At 41.2% G+C, this 21538-nt stretch overlaps 2 protein-coding genes across 4 annotated transcripts in view; both read right to left on the minus strand.

Moving 5' to 3' along the window:
* bru2 (bruno 2) overlaps nucleotides 1-10421 on the minus strand; it is a 53306-nt gene extending 42885 nt beyond the window's left edge. For 2 of the 3 annotated variants that reach the window (XM_017168700.3, XM_041776134.2), the window contains exons 1-2: nucleotides 5741-6462; nucleotides 24-250 (exon numbers count right to left, since the gene is read on the minus strand). In XM_017168700.3, coding sequence (XP_017024189.1) covers nucleotides 24-250; nucleotides 5741-6447 — 934 coding nt within the window. In that variant the 5' untranslated portion in view covers nucleotides 6448-6462. Of the gene's footprint in view, nucleotides 1-23; nucleotides 251-5740; nucleotides 6695-10317 lie in introns of those variants that run through there. The other variant, XM_041776139.2, reaches the window with a different exon arrangement.
* On the minus strand, nucleotides 341-1905 carry LOC108076058 (ribokinase). Its single transcript, XM_017168749.3, has 2 exons — nucleotides 1764-1905; nucleotides 341-1691 (listed from the first exon to the last, which is right to left on the minus strand). Exons 1-2 carry the CDS (start codon nucleotides 1817-1819, stop codon nucleotides 518-520), a joined length of 1230 nt encoding a protein of 409 aa, XP_017024238.1. The 5' UTR covers nucleotides 1820-1905; the 3' UTR covers nucleotides 341-517.
* Nucleotides 10422-21538: the final 11117 nt, after the last annotated feature.

The raw sequence follows: 21538 nt of genomic DNA on the forward strand, positions 1-21538 counted from the left end.
TACTTGCTGTTTGGTACACTCACCTCGGCTAATCGACGTGACCTTGTCCCGCAGGACATTCAGCGTGTGAACGGGTCCAAACTGCTCGAACATCTGCCGGAGACGCGGCTCATCCCAGGTCTTTGGTATTTGGCCAACGAACATCTTGATGTTGTCTGCATCCGGCTGATCCTTGCTGGGATCCGGACTGTTTGTCTCCATGATCACAAGCTCGGATTTGATGGAGAGCTCATCCATAGGACTGTGGTCACTGGAATTACAATTTAGTAGAAATATTTTAAAGCAAGATTTGGGCACAAGTATCTGCATTAACCTTAAAAAAGAAAATGTAACATGAAAATAATGTGCAGTGTTCTTTAATTTATAGACCTTTTTACATAATTTCTAAACCTCTTAATATTTAAAGAAATATCAGAAATTGACAATTAAATTTTTAAAATTTTCGGTAAATTTCCTAAAAAGCATATTACTGTTCTATGATGGATTTCATTAAAATTTGCTTCAAGTCAGGTGGCTTTTATTCCTCTAGCTTTGATTTCCCAAATTTTTTCTTGGATTTTGCTTTCTTTTCAGGTTCCTCTGGGGCCTCATTGATAGTTTCCCGAGCTGATGAAGGTTGCTTAGGGGGCGGATCTGCTGACGAACGCTCTTCAGCGACAGCAGCTGGAGGAGGAGGAGAAGGAGGTGGTGATGGCTTAGAATCCGAGGAATCTCTTGGATCTTCATCTCGAAGGACATTGTAGGTGGGCGTAGTCATGCATAGATCGTTTTTCGCCCCTTCCTTTCCCGGGAAACTGGGCTGAGTGCCCAACTTGCCCATCGATTGGGCGGCACAAGAATGTGCAGCAGCGATGTGGTGCTCCCGTGGGAGTTTTGGAAAGCGGGTTATGTGATAGGCCAAGCTGCCCACGAAGGCATCACCGGCACCAGAGCGGTCCGCCAGGTTGGGCACATCGGCGGCTGGAACATGGGTGCATACGAGCTCCTTGTCTTTGTCTTCTTGCTTGTCCGTGGCCTTGTCCTTGTTCTTGGCCTTGTCCTTTTTGTCCTTTGTCATGTGAACTGCACCCTGGTCCCCCATTGTTATGATCACGCTCTTTGCTCCCTTGGAGAGGATGGTCTCGGCCGCCTGCCTGGCCTGCTGCAAGGTCTCCACCTTCTCCATATCAGCCAGCTGGGCGGCGGCTAACTCGTTCGCCACCAAAATGCTTGGTAACTTTATGAGGTCATCGGGTATATCCGGTCGCAGGGGTGAAACATGCAGAATAGAGAATCCCTTAAACTGACGCAAGGCGTACGTCGTAAGCCGCATGTTTGTCTCCAGTTGACAGAGGAGGACTTTTGCCCTTTTGAAAGCATTCTTTGCATTACTCACGTCCTTGCTGGAGAGGGAGGCATTCGCACCGGGCACATTGATCGTGTAGAACTCGCCCTCCTCCGAAGCGGCGATCTCACTCATGCCCGTGGGACAGTCCTTCACCTGGCGTATGTGCTTCACTTCCACCGATAGATTCTCTAGGTATTCCAGGTATTCGTCGCCGGATTTATCCTTGCCCACTTTGGCCACCAGAGCCGTGGAGGCCCCCAGTTTGGCGGCGGCTACACACTGGTTGGCCGCCCTGCCGCCGAAACACGTCTCCATATAGGATCCGGTTACGATTTCCCCGGGTTTCGGCAGCTTCTCCACATGTCTGAGGGATTTATTTATTAGGAAACTTATAACTAATAACTAATTTCTTCAAGATCTCCAGTTTCAAGCTCACGAAATGTATTCAATGGTAACAGCCCCAAAGGCCAGGACATCCAGCGACTTTCCCATCTAGACGGCAATTTGGATAAGTATTTCTTTACAAATTTTCATAGAACATTTCATGACTGACGTTTACTGATAAGAAAACTATGGAATATTCCATAGCATTTAATTTAAATAAATCTATTAATTTGCAATCCCTCACTCGCATATAAAGTGATTACAAATCCCGACTTGATGTTCACAACTTTTCCATTGAACTTTTATGGCCAACATATTGTTTGTTGAACCCATCTTTGCCCTCGGTTCCTAACTTCATTTGCTAATGACCATAAAAAACAGAGAATTAGAGACAACCAGCACAGTCTCCACTTCTGAACCGAAGTTGGCTAACAGCATAAAATACAAATACTAATTGTTATTAGCAAACTAATCTAATCTAAAAAGTTGTAAACGTTTTTACTTTTGTTTTGTGGTTTACCAGTCTCTGAATCCCTGTATACGAGGAGGGAGTTTTGCCAGGACTCTGCAGTCTGGAGTCCAGAGGGGAAGTGGGTCTTTGAGTGACTGGCAACGCATTGAACGCTCCACTTTGAGGTCACTTTCCGTCGGTTTTTGTGTGCTGCCGAAAAAGTTTTCCCTCCTTTCCCTGTGCCCGCTTCCCGTTTCCCAGTTTTCCGGCCGATGTTGTTGCTCCTAATGGGGCTTTATTGGGTGCCCTTGATGGTGTACGAAATTGACTTTTGACTTTTTTTACCGAGCTGATTTGCCGTGAGCAGAAGTTGTCAAGCAGTTGGCCCAATAAATTTTAGCACTTAATTGGCTAAGCGGGTTAGTGGCGGAGTTAGTGCTGTGACAGAGGAATTTTCTGATTGATTTAATGGGAATTGTTGGGATTATTTGAAGATTTTATACTATATAGAGGGGAAACGTATAGCTGAGATAGAGGAAAAATCTAGAAGCTTTGTGAAAGAGGAAGTATTAAACTGATGATGATTTATTTATAGTAATATTTTATAGTCATTTATAGACTTTTCTTAACTTTAAAATATTATAATAAAACTGACTGATATATTATAGCAATAAAAGGTTTTTCCGCAAAGTTCCTAACATAGTACATTAAGTTTACAAACAGAGAACACAAATTAATGTAATGGCCATGTATCCGTTTTTCCCTTCGTACTTATCTCCGATCTGAATACGTAATGCAAAACAATTTATGCAGCGCATACTTTTAGGCTGGCAATTGAAATTTCCATACATCTCCGCCCAGAGGATGAGACAGAGAATGACACTGTTCGCCCCCCATTTCGGTTTCATTATTAACTCAAGCTATCTCACGGAGTCATCTGAAACGATGCCATTTAGGAAATTACTTCCAATTTACTTTTAAATTTCTTCATTTTCCAATTTCCTGCGTAAGTAATTCCAGCGCTTGCAGCAGCCCGCCCCATTCATCCACCCCACCTCATGGGCTGTTGCTTACTCCCTTTTATCCAGTTATGAAAACGCCACCATTTGCCGAGATGAAAGCCCCGTGACACTCAGCGAAAAGGATCTGAAAAGCGCCAAGGCAGCCGCGGGCCATCGAATGACAAAACGTTATTAATCTATTAGAGCCGAAACGAGGACGAGCCAAATTGTCTATGCCAAGGTGATAAATTCAGGCCTGCCTGCCTGCAGGTGAATAATCTGAGATGGGACCCGGGTAATCATTAGGGGAGTGCTTAGAATTAGGGGAGGCAATTTTTTATACAATTTATAAACACAAATAGCTTTTAAGGAAAGTTTTTGAATAATCTTTTATTTCGTTATTATAATAAATGATATAAAAATAATATTATTTAAGAAATCCAAATACAAAATGTAAAATCAGTAATATTAAAAAAAAAAAAATAAATAAAATCTATCGATTATTTACAGATTATTTATTTTATTTTTTTAAGACCATCCCTAAGTCAAATCCCAGTGGATACACCCTCGTGATAGATAGCACTTCCGGTGCCTGCAGCATAAATCTCTTAACAGAAGACACTTACGCATCAAGTGTGTTAGCCTGAATTTAAACAAAAAAAATCTAAAAATAAAACCAAATAATATAGGAGGAACGCTTGAAAACAAGGGAGAGGGACGCTGCGACAGGTGTGTTGCCCCTGGAGTCGGGCAGGCAATTATTTGAGGCAGGCGCCAATCCTTGGGGGAGCCAGGTGAGCCCCCAGCTAACTATCTCTCCTCCTCTCGGTGTCACTTCTCACCATTCGTTCCAGCGAATCCTCTCCGTTAGCAAAGAGCTCCTTGGCGGTCTCTCGGGGCTGCGCCTGTGCATTAATAATTCAGTTTCATTTAAATGCGACCAGGGCTTAATGAGAAAATCGCCTGCGGTGGGAGCTGAAGCGCGTCAGAAAGTGAGCGGCGATGGGGTGTGTTGGGGATTTGGCCCACAGGACAGCAGGTGTTTTCCAGCATCACCGCCAATGAGCTTGACGATGATGCTGATGACGATGTTGTATAGCGGCTCAATGCGCGAATCAACAGCTGGAGCCTCAGGGTGGTTTCGGTGGCAAAGGTCTCCGAGCCGTGGTTCTCAATTACTAAATATTTGTATAATATTCTTGGAACTGATTTGTTATTTTCGTGGGTTTTAATTCAAAGGAATATCTTATTTGTATTTTATGAAAATTCCTTGCTCTATCAACAATCGTTCTCCTTGGCCAAACACTTTATCTAGCTATCGAAAGGCACTTATTTTTTAATAACTTTATTTTTAACCCACTTAATAACCACTGTGCATTGTGGCGACACTGCCCTGACGTGGCACTTAATTTATGATGGCAGTTTGTTATGCCGCGCCTGTCACAACAAAAACAAACAGCTCAAAGATAGAGGAAGCAAAAACGTATATATGTATTTAGTACATTTACAAGAAGAAGTGGAGCAGTCAGAGAGGCTGGGCTGGGCGTATAAAAATGACCCAACATAAATTTAATAATTCCAGCTTTATTATTTAATGACCGAGCACGACAGCAGAAAAGGCCGGATAGATGATAGTTGAGTTTCCGACGAGCATCATCATCATCATCTTCCAGAGTATTACGACGATGCCATAATATTATAATTACAATGTCCTGTCAATAATCATTCGCCATTATCGCCAATGACTTGGGCTATGTGAAAATTGTCGCCTTGATGGCTGCTGCCAATTAATAACATTAATGCAATGCCAATTATCATTAGCCACTTGATGGCAGTCGCGACTTGGTCTCATCCCTTAAATACATATCTCCCCATCACGATTACTTATTTTAATTAAATCAGGCTGAGAAGTGGGCCGCCGCCGCCGAGCGAACGGTGAGAATTTCTTTTTTTATAATTTCCGGCAAAGGAAGCGCCCGCAAATAGAAAATGTAGCGCACGTCCGAGAAATAACCATTTGAAATGTGATAGTCAAAGTTGTCTAGGGGGGCGACTGGGCTGAAGGTGGCAGGTGGGCAGGTTTACAAGTGACGTCCTGCCAGGCTATAGGAAATTGAAATGTTCCATAACGGCAAGGTAATATGCAAAGTGATAAGAAATCAATTTGATTGGTCGAAACGGACTAGGTCTCCTCGAAGGAGTAAGGCAATTATGAGAATTTTCGTGTTAAAGTTTAATTTCGATGGAATAATAAAAAATATAAATAACACTTTTATTGTGTTCTTTTTGGGTATTATTATTTATTAACTTAATACATCCCACAATTAAGCCTTGCAAATCCTTCATCTGAGTACATTAAAGATTTTCATGCATTTTCCATAGCTAAATAAAGCATTGCATACTTAGCATCGCCGACTGAAATTCGAGGTGTAATTTGCCCTGAAACTGGATTTGCATTCACCCGATTTAGCCGGGAATTCAAGCCCCCTGAAGCTACAAATCATTAACGTGTAATTAGGAGTCATTAGGAGGCACAGAGAAAAAAAAAAAAAAACAGGGAACCTAGTTCGAACTCACCGATTGGGAGGAGCTGCAACTGCGGGCTGTTCGCCTAATGAAGTTCTGGAATTAATGCTGGAATTCGACGTCGCTGCTGCGGCAGTTGCTGCTGCTCCCGCTGCTGCTGCTGCTGTTGCGGTTGCTGCGGTGCCGGGTGTTGCTGCTGCTGCTGCTGTTGCAGCAATTGCTGGTGGCGCTGTGGGGCTGGAATTTATTTGGTTGTGCAAAAGTGTTTCAAACAATGTCGTCGACATTTTTGCCGCTACGGCTGCTGCTGTTGCAGATAATGCTGTGATGTTGCTGCTGTTGCTGTTACCGTTGCTGCTGTTGGGCCGCAAATACGGATGGAAACTTTTTGCAGCGCCTGTGAAGGTTGTTGTCGCTGCAATGGCACCTGAAGTTGCGGTCGAGCTCGTTAGATTCTCTAAATACTCGTACTGAAGTTGCTGCTGCTGCTGTTGCTGGCTATTGTTGCTGCTGCTGCTACTTAAATTGTTATTGCTAAAAGGGCTATTGTTGCTGTTGCTGCTGCTGTTGGAATTGCTGTTGTTGCCATTAGCAACATGGGCAACAGGTGCGGTTGTTAGCATTGTTGTAGCACCTCCCGGGTCGCTAGTTGCCTCCAATGTTGCTGCTGCCGTAGCCGTTGCTGTTGCAGTTGCCGCTGCTGCTGCTGAAATTCCACTCAGTTTATCCGCCTGCAGATTCAGGGATTGCAACATCATTTATTACAGCTCTGTTTTTGTTTCTGCACTGCGCCGCGTCCTGCCGCTCCTGTCGCTAATTACTTTTAGTGCCGCATTTGGCGTCGCCTGCTTTTTAATTTGCTTCGGGTTTTAGTTTTATTAAAATTGTATATTGTCCCGCTCTAACCCTTTTCGCTTATCACAGTTTTTTCCCCTCTCAATTAGCCTCTGCGTTTGCTTCTGTCGTTTTTTACCCTTTTGGGAGTTGGTTGAGCTCGAGTTTCAACTGTAATTAAATTAAGAACAAAGTGTGGACTGATTAAAAGACATGTATTTACAGTTGAAGAAAATGCATTATTAAGTGGGGGGATGTGTGTTAAATATAAGTGGATAAATTAAGTGGGGAATGACATAATCGTAGAAATTAAAGAGCGAGGGGGCTCTAATACTTTTTTAGACATTACTTTATCTTTTAAGTATTCTCTTCGAATATTTGAAAGTTTGTATAAAAACTCTTACTTAATCAAGATGAAATACCATTACTGAAAAATGCGAAATCTTTAATTTCCAGTAATGAACATCTCTAAGACCCTTGCTCATTTGTATTTATTAATTTTACAAGTATCCCCCAAAGAAACCGCAGTCAAAATGGCTGCCGGATCCACCATTACCACGCCCTCTTCGACTGATCCCATGGCTGGCCAACTGCATAGCTAAGCGTATTTGAATGAAAGGCATATTGACTGACGGACTGACGGACTGACGGCCTGACAGAGTGACCGCAGTACTTGGATCCACTCGACTGTCTGCATTGAAGTACTCGCTTTGATATACACATAGATACAGGCATAGAAGCATGTAGCATGTAGTGTGTATATACACAGTGCATGTATGTGCACTGAGCAAAATAATAGACAGTTTTAACACAAACAATTGGTATTTATATAATAGTTCTTTTCTTAGAATTTTAGCAGGTTGATCATCTGCCAAATATTATCCTTTAATAGTAGCATTAGATTATTAAAAAATAATATTTTAAGATACTATCAGTAAAAATAAAAACTAAAACCATGAAGAATCTGTCTTTTGCTTGGATAAATTTACCAACATTTTCTTTTAGCTCAAAAAATTTAATTTTAGCCCTTCTTCTCTTGGTTTTCGAGTAGAATTATGTTTGTGAAATCGTTTACTTTTAAGCATTAAACTAAAAGTTACATTAATATATTCAGAATCAGTATAAATGCATTCCCAATCAAAGCTAGTATCCTCCTTTTCCAGTGATATAATGTGGGCAGCTGACGCTAAACAGATAAGGATTTCGAGTGCACTCGCACAGTGAAGAGGCAGGGCTCAGTTGGCCGCATAATGTTGAAGGCTCTAGCTAATTAGTTAAATTGAAATCAAATTATTTGTTGTCGCACTTGACTGGCCACAGGCATGGGCGCCTTAATTAACGCGCCTGCACATACACGGATTTCTATAGATATATAGGAGCAGTAGGTGGTGGGTAGTTAGAGGGGAGGTGGCTGTATACACATAGTGCACACTGTACTGGCAAGGAAACCGATAATGGTTAGCCTGATTGCTTTATGCAATGGCTAGCTGCATTTAAGGCGGAAATAATACGGTTCAAGGCATTTTGCCAATGATTTCTGGGATTTTTAGCACTTTGATATACATTTTGCAACTTTTTTAACGTTTTAATTTAATCTATAAATGGGTTTTTACACTCTTAAGAGAGTTAATTCATTAGAAAACATTTTTTATAAATGTTTTCCTAACCCTTAATGCTGAAATATATCTTGCAAAAAATCTCTATCCTGTTTAACTCTTTAAGAAGTCCACAGTTTTTCAAGAATTTACCACCATAAAATCAAAATTCACTTTGGAAGTACACCCTCACATTTTGGACGAATTTCTCTTGTATTTTCCAGATAATCGCCGCGTAGCTCGCCGGTTTTTCTATTATTTTTTAATATTTTCCAACGCTTGCATATTTTCGCGCTTTTCTATTTACGTTCCCCGCTTGTTTATGTTCGCAGCGCGCGCTCTTTCTCTCGTGTTTTGTTTTATTTTTTTGTTTTTATTTTTTTGGCTCCGTCTGCTCCTCCTGGCCGGCCACTGGCAACTTGGCAACTGTCGCCGCCGTCGCAGTCGCCATGGCCAACGGGCATCATCCGCATCATCCGCAGCGTTGGCGAGGCGTGCCGTGGAGAGCTTGTTGCATCCCCCCCGCTTTGGCTTTTCTCCCCTCGAAGCGTGTTGGGATGGCAGCCATCGGTCTGCCAGCGGCATGCTTGTGCTTCTGGCCCCCTAAAATACACCCAACCCCAATATCCTGGCTTCTGCGGATCCTTGCCACTTGCCACGCGCTTATCCCAGCGTCATCAAACGATGTCGACGACGCCAGCATCGTTAGAGTGAGGGTATCATGTTTTTAGGGATATGACTACTTGGGGGGGATGTGTAAAATATTTTAGAAAATTGTTAAAGGCATTCAAACTAATTTTTGAAAATTAAATGTATTTCCATTATCAGCTCTCCAAACTGAAGCTTTTATAAATATTCACAAAATAGGGTATGAGGCAGTCGTCTATGTTCTCTGCATGATTACCCCCTGGCTGCTGCATTATGAGCAGTTATCGGCGCTGTTGCTTCCCCCCATAGACGATGTGGATGTGGATCCTGCAGCTTTAACGCACTCCCTGGCTACAGGATATCAACGACGAGAAGCAACCAGCTGTGCCATCCTCGTCGCTGCTGCTGTCACCTTGTAATTTTATTTATCTATTGATTATTGAGTATCTCTTTTCTATTTATTTGCCTTTGTTTGCCCACGCAGCGTTGACAGAGAGCCACCCCCAAAAGCCATAGCTCAACCTCAACCCCTCATGGCACCCTTTGGTATTTTTATTAAGCCAGATTCCTATCCTCCCGTGTGTGGGTGGGTGTGGGTGTGGGTGTCCTATACTGTGTGTTATGTGTGCCCCTGGCTGTTTTTTAATTAACTTTAGTGACAATATTTTGCACAGCAGCAGCTGCCTTTGAAAAGCCCCCAACGATACACACAGAGAGAGGAAGAGAGATAATCAAACTTTGCCCATTGTATGCAAATGTGGGCAATACACTGAGTTCGGGTCGTGTTCTTCATACTAGGTTCTAGGTCCCTGGGTCCACTTTGACCCCAATTCTCGGTGTTTTCTCTGTCAGCGTCTTGCCATTCTGTCATTCTGACAGTTGACATTTCGTAAAGATGTCACTTGTCCATGGTTGCATTGTGCCGGAGCACCGAGAGTCGGTACCCACACATGCCTCTGGTTCACACATCCCCATATGTCCGATCCAGATTGCTGCTGCCCTCTCCGCGTTTCCCATTCACTTGTTGAGCGGTTTTCCTTATCTTATCTCGAGTTTTATACGTTCGTTCCTGTGTTTGCTTTATTGTGGTTCTTTTTTTTTTGCCTTTTTACGTAGTTTTTGGAGACAATATGGTTCGCCCTCGGATATGTACACATAAATCCAACATAACTGGAGTTGGCAGACCCGAGATGAACAGGTTTTTATCTTTAGTTGCAGACAAACTTTGGATAGTTTTCGCGTTACCCAAGAATTATGACTAATTGGTTGAAAAAAAAATGTAGAGAAATGACTAAAGAGAAGTGGTAATAATACACATGTTAAGTGTCACAATTTTCTAGTAAATTGGTAACCTTTTTTCAATGAGTTAAAGTAAGTGTAATAGATTTAACATTATGTTTTAAATACCTCTTAATTAGATATAAAGTGTAAGTTTAACAAAAGATTCAATTATTTGATAAGAAAAATACACCAAAGCTCAAGTTTGTTTGTTAAAAATTCTAAATCGGGTTTCAAATTTAAAATTTCCAGCCATAACCAGCTCTTACTCACTTTCAAATTGCCTCTTTTTTAAGGTATCCCTCATATATAGGTCTCTTTGAAGACGTTTCACTTGTTACATGAGCGTTTCTTAGAATTTTCACACACCATATGCCACCATATTCATATCAAGTACATTTTATCTACAGATATCGGGGTAAATCAATCAGGTAAATCACTCGGCATGCACTCGCGAGTTGCACTGATCGAAATTGCTTTGAATAAATCGAAATCGGAAGAGTTGACGAAGGGAAACAACCGCACGTAGACGCCAACGGAGGGCAACTAACGAAGCCGAAATTCCAATTCCGATTTCATAATTCTCTGCCACAAAAGGTGTCCTCTCTCTTGCTAGATATATATACAACGTGTGTTATCTGGTTACTGATAAGGGCCTTATCGCATAATTGCCCGCTGATTGCCGCCAGGTAAAAAATTTCACCTTCTCTCCGGAGTCAGTTTTCTCTGGCCAAACATTTGCTCTCCAAGGAGAGAGAGAGGGATAGTGAGGTGTTCGCCGCCGCGCTACCGAGTCAAGTCGAAAATGTTGGCTTTGTTTGAGTTTCCTATCGCTATCGGGTTGTACAGGTTGTCGAGCTCTTTAATTGAATATCTTATCGAGAGCCCCAAATCGCAGGGGGGAAGGAAATGCCCTCCATCGGATCCCGCTTAGCCAGGCAAACACACATGACGAAACACGGGATATACCGGGAACCTCTAGCTTTAACTACATCTATTCGAGTAACTGCAATTGAACTTTTTTTTAGCAGCGAAAAAACTCTCGACTTGGCGCTCGATGTATCCGCACTATAATGCTCATAAATATAAACTAAACCCGTGCGAGCGGCCGCTCTGAATTTATATATGTACGGGGATATATCCGTCGGGTCGGTCCGTGTGTCTGCAGGGCCATTACACAAATACCAGGAGAAATGGAGACCAATGAGCTTGCCACGTAGCCGAAGTATCGATGGGTTTCGAGTGGGTGACTTGTGGGGTCGTGTGACCGGACAGCCGTTCTCGGCCGACACACATACACCCCGCGTATATACTATATACCATGTATAGGATATATAGGATATATAGTATGGCATAGAGTGGTTAGTGGCCGCGAAAGAAAGCAGCCTTCCCTAGCTCTGTTTGTCATTGTGTGCCATCGAATTATAATAAGCGACTATTTAGTGGTAAATGTGTGTCACTTTACATATGGCCCAAAACCAGCTTTCTCCCTTGCTCTACCTTCTCCACCCAGCAGATAATTATGGGGTTGTGCCAGCTATGGTTGGAATCGAACAGGGAAAAAATCGAAAATTCAATTACATATTCATGGCTTTAGTTTATTTCTAGGGACTGTTACATCAAGTGCTACGAGGGCTTCCAGGAAACTGCTTAATTCAGAGCCATAAGTTGAAACTAGATAATTGGAAATGAGAATAAGTTTAAATTAAAAATTTAAATTCAAAATAATCCCACCTTCTCGAGCACTTCATTCACAAATTTTCCTTTAGCTGATAAAAACTGCGTGTTGCCCTATTTAAATGGAATTTGCCAATAATGTGAAATAGTGTCAGAACTCTTGAAACAGATTAGTTAATCCGCTTAATATGTTGTACACTGAAAGGCTATGTAAAGATAGGAAAACCATTAAGGTATACAGACTGCAGGCAACCAGTATTGTATATATAATCCCCCATTCTCGGCGGGTTTAAGCCGAATATAAATTAACTTGGTGATACCAATCTGCTGCTGCTTATCGGGAGCTGAGGCCTGTACCCAACTGTTTGCCATTATATCTAATCTGAGATTCTTATCGCGAGCAATTACTCCGTACTTCCTACGACACCTCTCTACCCGAGAATCCCCTGGAATCTCTAACCCATTCCACCCACAACATGCGACACAGATACAGTGGGTCACATCTGCTCAGGCACTGTGGTTGGTGCACAGGTAAATGGCTGCCATAAAAGTTCAGTCATTGAATTCAAAGATATATGAGTAAGCGAGTGTATATATACATAGTTCCTTTTGCTTCATTCATTGTTCTTTTTGGCACTGAAAAAAATTATTTAAAATTATTGATAGAAGAAAAGAAATATTGTCTTTATATTTTACATCTTTTATATTAATCATTGTACTATTCCCCAATATTATTTCAAGTCTGTCTTACATTTCACAAATAAATAAATAAAACAGTTTTCACAATTTTTAAAAACTTTTCTCCAAGTGTCAAATGTGTGGCAACTGGTAACCCTTTTTTGTTCTTGGGCTTCGATTTTTTTCGTGTCCTCATTGCTCGCTCCTTCTGTTTTGGCTGACCCCGAATGTCGATCAATATTGAATTGAATTTGACCAATGGCTAAAGCCACGACTCGACTCCACTCAGTCAGACATTTCTGCGGCCACGGGCTAGATGTTAATGTTATTTAATAATTTACTCGATGTTCGGCTTTTCGGGAACACAAAATACAAGTTGTTTGTGGAGACTAAATATTAAATGCAACCGAGTTTAACTCCTTCGTGACAGGGAGGGGAGCTCTCAGTTCCAATAATATTATTAGAAACTCAACTGGAAAATCGAAGAAGTTAAAGAAGCCACAGGAATGCGGTTGGAAATGCAACAAAAGCCAAAACACAGTTTAGTGGTTGAATAACGACAACAGCAGGAGCCAGGACATGGCGCTAGTCCTTTGGGGAGGGGGCGGGATGTACGTATACCAAAAACCAACCGACCGAAAGACCGACAGACAGTGAACTACTAATAAAGCCAGGTGAGCAAGGTGTACAGGACAGAGCGGGGGACTCCGCACAAAAGGAAGCACAAATAATATAAATTAAATGTGGGCAAGATGCCGCCCCAGGCTCCTCCGACTCCCCGAAAGAAAAGCAAGCTGAGTAATTATTTCCGGCAGGGTGGGCAGGGGCAGGACTCGGAGGGGAAAGTCCTTGCGGTTTGACTGCAACACATGGCCGGACACTTAAACCAAAGTGTGGCAAACGGGGTTGGAAAATCTATCTGGGCAATAATTTCGGTTGACATGCTTGCGGTAATTATTGACCGTAATGACAAAACCGTATACGAATACGGAAAATGGAAGCCGACTCGTCCGTGTCCGTGTCCGTGTCCGAGACCGAAACCCTGACAAATTAGTTTTAGTTTTCGGGGTCATCTGCTGGCCGGTGTGTTGCTACTGTTTGCCTTCCGCTGCTAATTGGATACTATTTTATGGACCGACCCACCGACTGGACTGGACACCAGCTGATTCCTGGGTTCTGCATAAATTTGAGGCTGCTTTCCCTCCTGAAAACCTCACCCCTAAAGCAAATAAAAATTGTCAACGTATAGTGAGAATCATAATTTAATTCCATTCCTCTTTTTATTTGCATTTGATGCGGAAGATTTATGGTCGCCTGGCCTATATATAGCGATTTTAATGGAACATAGCTGTCGAACACAACACAGACCGAGAGTTTGTCCAAAAACTAATTAATAATTTCTTGTTGCTTTTTTTCTATCGCCTATTTTCGGATGGCTCTCTTCTATCTATGCTATCTATGATTTTCTATATTTTTCCACGATCGCCTTTTCCGATTTCCTTCTGCTTTTTGCTAAATTCATTTCAATGCCGGCTATTTTTGTTGCAATGTGGCGCACATGTTGGACATTCAGTGGGTCATAAATATTGAATGCGACGACGTCCAGAGAGCCCATTCCCCAAAAGTCCAACTGGAATAGCATCAAGATCTATAGGTACTATATTTATAAACTATAGAAAAGTTACCCCTGGGGGGGACTTACTTCAATTGCAATTGGCTCTAGTTGGTGGGGGAGGAGAGCTTCCGCGGACTAGAATGATTCCTTTGTGTGACAAATTGCCCGGTTTATTGTGTCTGTGGAGAGCCAAGATCCAAGATACAAGCTACAAGATACAAGATCCACAATCCAAGAAGACACACGAGCGATGACGGGGAGATCGTTGATCGCGTGAGTCGAGCGTCAAATGAATTCACTTGATGGGTGAAGTGCGAGGTCAAATCTTTGCGATGTCACAAAGCGAACGCACTCGCGGATACACCACATATACGTAGATGTAGATACAAGCACAAAGATACGCGCACGACGCACTGCAGATACAATCAACAAACAATAAGCGAGGCAAATTTACAACACTTTAACATTAATTTAATTTTTTATGCTATGTTAATTGCACTTTGTACAATGAATTTGTCTAGGTTTCTAAATTTTTGTATTTATTTGACATTTATTACACATTTATTCTTAGGATAAGCTAGTGGTTTAACTTATGTTTCCCCTTACATTAGTCACCTAAGAGTGGCTAGGTTTGACTTGATTTTATTTGAACAACTTTTAAATTATAAACTTTATTTAATTTGTATTTTAGGGTTTAATTATTTATATTTAATTTTATTTTTGATCATTTTACTGAGATCGTTTTGCACTTATATACACACTTTTTTTCACACTTTTCGACTAGAATTTCCACACTTTCGGGCTGGCACTGCGAGTGACATGATTTCCAAAAAAACTGCACTGGGCCACAAAAATATTATTTTATATATGCTGCACTTTGGATCGCTGTGTGCTTTTCTTTTCGGGCGTGTAAAAGTGAAAATGCGAGTGGGCGGCCACCGGGCAAGGCGACGGAAAAACGACGATGCGCGCGATTTTCTCGCGTGGGGCTCGAAGAACGTCCAAGATGGCACTGCCACCGCCGATCGTCTTGACAGGCCATGGAGCCGCCCAGCGGAGCGGTGTTATTTATTCCGAAAAATATAAATTATAAGTATAAATAATATTGGGAGGGGGAAATAAAAATTATGCATGTTTTTCTTATTTAGAACTTAATTGAATTCGCCAGGGGCGGCGGGAAAAGCGAGCCGCGTTGATCATAATTTAAATCAAAACACAAATTAATTTCCCGCTCCTCTCACTCTCTTTCACACACTGCACTTGCTGCTCTGTTTAATTTCTCAGGTTTTCGCGGAAAACTGTCAGCAAGTGTCCACCGGAGAGGAAAACCACAACGAGTGGGCGTCACCGGGCAGAGGCGGAGAGATGGTGGTAAGACTCTCGGCGATCTCTGATCTACGATCGATTTGCCTGCTTTTACGAGCTGTCCGAGCGGAACAAAACAGAACCATAACAGAACATCTGTTTTTTCTTTTATTTACGCGTTTCCCTAATTTCTCCTGATCTGTCCCCAGCTCTAGGTGTGCTCTGGGGCATTATTTTCTTTATTTTCCCATGACATGTTGTCAGGCGGATTAGTTTGGCCGTTAGTTTGACAGGCGCTATAAGTAGACACTCAAGTGGGTGGCAATCTAATTTGGCCGTGCTGCTCGAACAATTTGAATATTGCTCGGGGGATTAATGGGTGTGGATATGACCCATTTGGGTTGCACTCTATAAATTACACTTGGACAGACTTACTGGTCGATTTTTTAGGTGAAGAACATATTGGAATTAGATTTTTGAGGTATTTTTTTTCTAGATTTGGGAGGTTGTATACATTCCAATTTGCCTATTTTCAATTTGAAATTTTCGATATATGTAAAAGTAAATAGAATCATCGGTTTAACAAAGCTTTTTTTAGTCTTCTTTTTAATTGTGTCAAGTATGTTTTGTACAAAGTAACTCAAAACAATTTTGACATATTTCCAAAATTTTTAAATTCGATAAAGTTATGTTCTGTCCAGAATATATATTTATAGGTATTTTCTTGTGTTTTTCCACCCACTCGGAAATTTCCCACGCAGATCTCAAAGACTTCCCCTCCCAGCTATTCGTCGATCATTCATCACGAAGCACTGTCAAGTTCATTCCTTCCCCCCATTCCTTTTGCCATAAGCCGGAACAAAAGATTTTTCCTTATCCCCTCCGTGGTTGGCATTATTATGAATCCGAAAAAGGCTAAAATTAAATAAAATTGGTAATTATTCATGGCGCTTGCCTGGTGCCTCTCAATGTCAATGGCTGAGAGTTCTATAAACCGCTTTTAATGGCGATTTTACGGCAGCCTTTCAAGTGTACATAAAAAGTGCACACAGAACAAGAGTCGGTTAAGCGGGGAAAACAGAGTTGGGGGGGAAAACACAGCTCTTGGCTATCTGCAACTTACTCAAGCTCCCTTCATTCATTTGGCCCTTTTCCTTTCCTCTGGTCAAATAATTATCAGTGGCTAAACGCAAAACAAACTAAATAAGGGGACTCAAAAGGTTTAAGACGTGTTGAATACTCTATTATTTAGATTTTCATAAAATTTAATTTAACAACAAAATGCCAGAAATCTTCAGCATATATTTTAAAGAAGGTATTATTAACATTTATTATATTTTTAAAATACTCAAATATTTTCTGAAGCTTGTTATATTTAAGATACTTTTTTATTCACTAAGTTTTTTTAGTTTAATTTTAAATTAAATCTTTTTCTAAATTATATATCCTTTCGAAATCAAGCCTCTTACAGGGTATACAAATCCGAAAACTGTGAGCATAATTTTGCACGTGTTTCGAATAAGTTGAAACTTTCAGTTGGCCAACTTTGCGGGCCAAATCAACCCCTTTTATAGCCCTCTTTGTGGGCGGCGGACGTTTAAAAATGCGCGACCGCATTCATTAGTGCAAATGGCTTAAATACTTGGCCAGTCGAAACTGCTGAATGGCAGCTTAAGAAACCGGGATTCAGAACAGGGCTCACACTCACTCCTCCAAAACTCCGACTTCAACTCTACTCCACGGCATTTGTTTGCCTGTTTGACTTTGGGCTCTCAGTTCTCAGTTCTCGGCTCCGGATTAAGTTTTCTTGCCCCGGCAAAAGTTTAGTATTACTTCAACCCCCAAAAGATTTGCGTTATCGCCCGGGCTGCATACTTCTGCCGCCCAGTGTCGAGCTGCTGCGAGTGCATTTGCCGCCGCTGCATACTTTCGGGCAGCTCGGCGAAAGTATTTGCCTGCCGCTATTGGAATTTGCAAATATCCTTATAAATTATTATATCAAAGTTCGGCATTACTTATGGCCAACTGGCTTCGACAGGAAACTTTGCTCTACTCACTCTCTCTCGCTTGACACTTTAGTGTAATTAGTTATCGTGCGGTTGCAGTTTTGCGGGGAAATCTCTTTGGAAAATCTCTTTGGATGCGAAGGAAAATATGCACTGGTCTGCGCTCTCCACATTTTTGCGGCCTTTTCGTGCCCTTTGATGTGGCAAAAATTTCAATTAATGCAATTGCAAAATCTTCCCTTTTTCGGCGCGGAAAGATGGCGTAAAATCTTGCATTTATCTATTTATTCATGCTTGATTGGCGGCTTAAATATTCACATTAAATGTTTAAATGCATTTGCTTAAAATGTTTGTGAGAGGAGAACAAGGGAGAACAGACCTAAAATACTACCAGTCACAAAGCAAATTATGTTTATCTGAATAATAACGTTTACTTATTTGCTTTAAATGTTTATTAATATTTTTTTGAAAGTTGAAAAGATAAAATATACAAATATGTAGATAAACCAAACAATAATCATCACTTGCATAGGTAATTCCCTCAGCAACGAACTTCTTGGTCTAATCTCTAGGCGAAGAAGTCAAATTATTTAGCCAAAAAAACAAAAAACTTTTGATTGTTGGGGAAGCTTTAGAGAAATTACACTTGACACTTTTCAATTAGTGGCGAAAGTTTATTTTAATTGTGACAGTAACACGTTGTTGCCATCGCCACCCAAAAACAACAGGGCCAAGTTTTTGGTAGGACATCACAAAAGCTTGGCAGCAAACTAAGGCCGAAGTCAAGCAGCGTCCTGGGAGCCACAAAATGTCAAAAGGAAACTTTTCCTGGCCAAGATTAATTACAATTGAAAACAAATGAATGCAAAAACGATAAGCAGCCGAAAGGATTTCCACAGCCAGTCGTCGCCGTCGAGGCCAAATGGAAATGAAAACCCAAAACTGAACTTCGCCAATCAAGATTAAGAGAAGGAGTGAGTCGGCCAAAGGACCTCTAATCAGGGTGAGAGAGGGCATTGTTCACACCTACCATAGCAACAGGGAATGCAAGAGCAATGTCTGGACACTGGAAGAATATTTTCAATGAGAAACCACATCTTTTTTACTTGAGGAAAACGTTTCTATATTTAGTATATCTTAACATAAGCATTTTTATAAATTTACAAAATATTTAAAGACTGTAAAAATATTTTAAAATAAATATTTGTCTCAGTGTTTATAACAACAGTTGGTAAATAAGGCCAGTTTTTTGGGACGACTCGAACTTTTGACCAAGGGGAGGTGACAAAGTTTTGGATGGAAACTATTTCCCAGCCCGACGACGTGACCCGTTTAGCTTAAGCCGGGACTTGGTCTATTTCGTTTTTAGGTTTAGTTTATTTACTTTTTTTTTTTATTAAAGTGTGGCCTTTTGTTGGTTGTGGAGTGCCAGCGGTCAATGGGCCAACATTAGCAGCACTTAACCCGCAGTGCAGTGCAGCGTTTTTCCAATGGAAAACTGCCTTGGTAAAGTTTTCGTGCATAAATCATGAAATTAATTAATTTTGACACACATTCCCTCCCGCAGACGCTCTCTTAAAAAGTAGCGCCATAAGCAACTTTGCCATCAAAGTATTTTATTCTTTTTTTTTTACAACCGCTCCTCTTTGCCAGAAATTAAAAGTAGAATTGAGAAGTGAAACATCAGCAACAACAACAAAAACAACAACAAGAGCAACTAAACGGGGAAAACTTGCCTTGCCACGCAAACTTTTCCAACGTGAAAAGGAAAAAAAATAGGAATCAAGTTTGAAATATGTGCAAAATTCATTCAGTATTTGAAATATTCCCAACTTGCTATAAGTTTCGTATGTTTCGCTCTTTTTTTACGTTTTTTATTTGTTGTTTTTTTCACTTTTTTCTTTGTGCTGCCAAAAATAAAACTTGCGCCGTGAGTTTAATTTTATTCAAGCTGCTAAGTGAGTGTTGAGCGAGTTCCGAGGAAAGATTTCCTTGGCAGTAGGAAAACTGAATTCGGGTTTTGAGTGACGGGGCTCAGACAAAGTTTCGGCCCCAAAATGTTTCACTATTTAATTGCATAATTTGAGAGAGCACCGAGATTACACCTGCCGGAAGAGGAAGTTCTTGTAGTATCATAGAAGAGATAGGAAGAAAGAAGATGTATGTGAAGAAAATATATTGATTTGTGCTTCATAAATATAATTAAATACAAGGAAAGCAAGGAAAGAATATAAATAATGTTCTTTAATTATTATAAATATTTATTCTTTAAAACTTTAAGGCCTTAGTGCTAGATATATTTCAAAAAAATTATTCAATTAAGTTTGCTAGTATTCAGACACCGAAAATAATCTTTTTGTCGTGCTTCAGTCAAAGCTTTTCCATTGGTTTTTAACAGGCAATTAAGCAAATGCAGCGAATGTCCTTTTACTCCTTGAGAATTGAAATGGCAAAAAGGGGGGACAGGATGGGGGATGCAAATAAAATGCAAAACATAAAGCCCAGCCCAGGATCCCAGACCCCGGCTCAGAAGAGACCCAACTTCGAATGCAAAGAAAAGCGGCAACTGTGACAATGTAAACAACGGCGGAAAGAACCGGTGACTGGGGGGAGTGGGGGATGGGGGAAAATGGCATTGGCTGAGAGCTAAGGGATGGGGCGTCGAACTGGGGTTGGCACACTGGGCGGTGGTAAAAAGTGCATACAAAATTGCCAAGTATAGGGGAACAAAAGAAACAAAAACGATGCCGTCAGCTGCAACGCAAAACTGCAGCTAACCGAAAATGGTAATGGTCTTTCCATGCACAGTGGGAAATTAAATCTTTAATGACTGGAAATTCGTATTTGATTTTGGATTTATTACATTAGTTCCTTTTTTTATAAAAAATACACTTCCCATAAATATATTGTAGGTAAATTTAAAAAATATATACCCCTTTCTTGTAATTTTGTTCCAGAAATTTTAAAATATTTGCCCATTATAAACATTTTTTACAGTGTGCTGTGGTGGGGTATACTTTGCGGGATAGAGGGGGTTTGACTGTTTCAGCTTAATGCGAAAATCTTGTTGCACGCCGCCTGCAGCAAACGATTCGGCCTCCAGACCATGGCGAAAAGTCTATTGTTTCACAATCATAATTCTCCTGTAAGCTGTGCGGGCTGAATGGTTTTCACTGGTGTGGGGTTTTCCCCGGTCGAGGTGGGGGCTTTTCCAACTGGCTGCAGGAAATGAACATCATTAATTTTGCCTTTCTGCATTTGCATTGAAAATGGCATTTCAATATTCGGGCGAAGCTTTCTAGCAAAGCGCTTTCAAGATTGCCAAAAACCATTTTCCACGCAGCCAAACAACTTTCATTTCAGTCCGGTCTTTCTCGCTCTCCGTCTCTTTCACTCTCTCTGTTGGCGGCTCGGAAAAACTTTCAACTGCTGTGCGCGATTGCAGCGACGTGACTTAATTTCCACCGCCGCCAGGCATACAGCTAAATATTTGTTCTATTCGAAAGGGGGGTTGGGTCCAAAGCGAGAAGGTCGGGTGGGGTTCTTACACTGCGAAGATAACTTGGATAACTATATAAAAATGCTCTTAAGTCTCTAAAATCATATTTAAAGACCAGAGAGTCTTGGCTTTAAATTCATAGTTAAGCTATAAGTTCAAAGTATTTCTTAACACTCCGAGACACTTGAAATTTTCTTCGTACAACCAATAATCTTGACTAAATTTCTGCCCGTGTATGTTTCACTTTGAGCATTTATCAATATATGGACATGTCCTGATAACTCTGTCGATGGAAATTGCGGCACGTAGCCCTCGACACTCAAGTGTCCAAGTGTTGAAAAAGCCGTGCATAAAAACTAACACGTACGCACCGATCCAGAGAAACTAAACCCCCGATGGGGACGGGGAAAAGGTCAATTGGTATCAAAGGAGCTGCGGCTAGCTAGGCTGCTAAGCCAGTCCACAACTGGTGGATATAGTACAAAAATACATACATACATATGGTATATATATGTACAAAGTCCAGTGGGCTCGAGAGCAAAAATCAAAGCTAAGCACTTTCAATTGGATTTATGCGTTTGCGATGTGCCCCAAAGATGCCAATCGCAAAGGGAATCGCGTGCCCAGCTGGCTAATGTCTCAATTTCGTTGGCTATAACACACGCCCAAGCCTCGGTTTTCCGCTTTCCCGCCTTCCCCTATCCGCAGGACTTT

This window comes from Drosophila kikkawai, chromosome 2L, assembly GCF_030179895.1.
Source record: "Drosophila kikkawai strain 14028-0561.14 chromosome 2L, DkikHiC1v2, whole genome shotgun sequence".
Lineage (NCBI taxonomy): Eukaryota > Metazoa > Arthropoda > Insecta > Diptera > Drosophilidae > Drosophila > Drosophila kikkawai.

What these genes read in the sequence shown, in the direction of transcription:
- LOC108076058 (XM_017168749.3), bottom strand. Translation starts at nt 1,819, where the DNA reads ATGGGAAAGTCGCTGGATGTCCTGGCCTTTGGGGCTGTTACCATTGAA. An exon ending in GTTACCATTGAATACATTTC is followed by an intron (nt 1,692 to 1,763) that starts GTGAGCTTGAAA and finishes TAAATCCCTCAG; the next exon opens with ACATGTGGAGAAGCTGCCGA.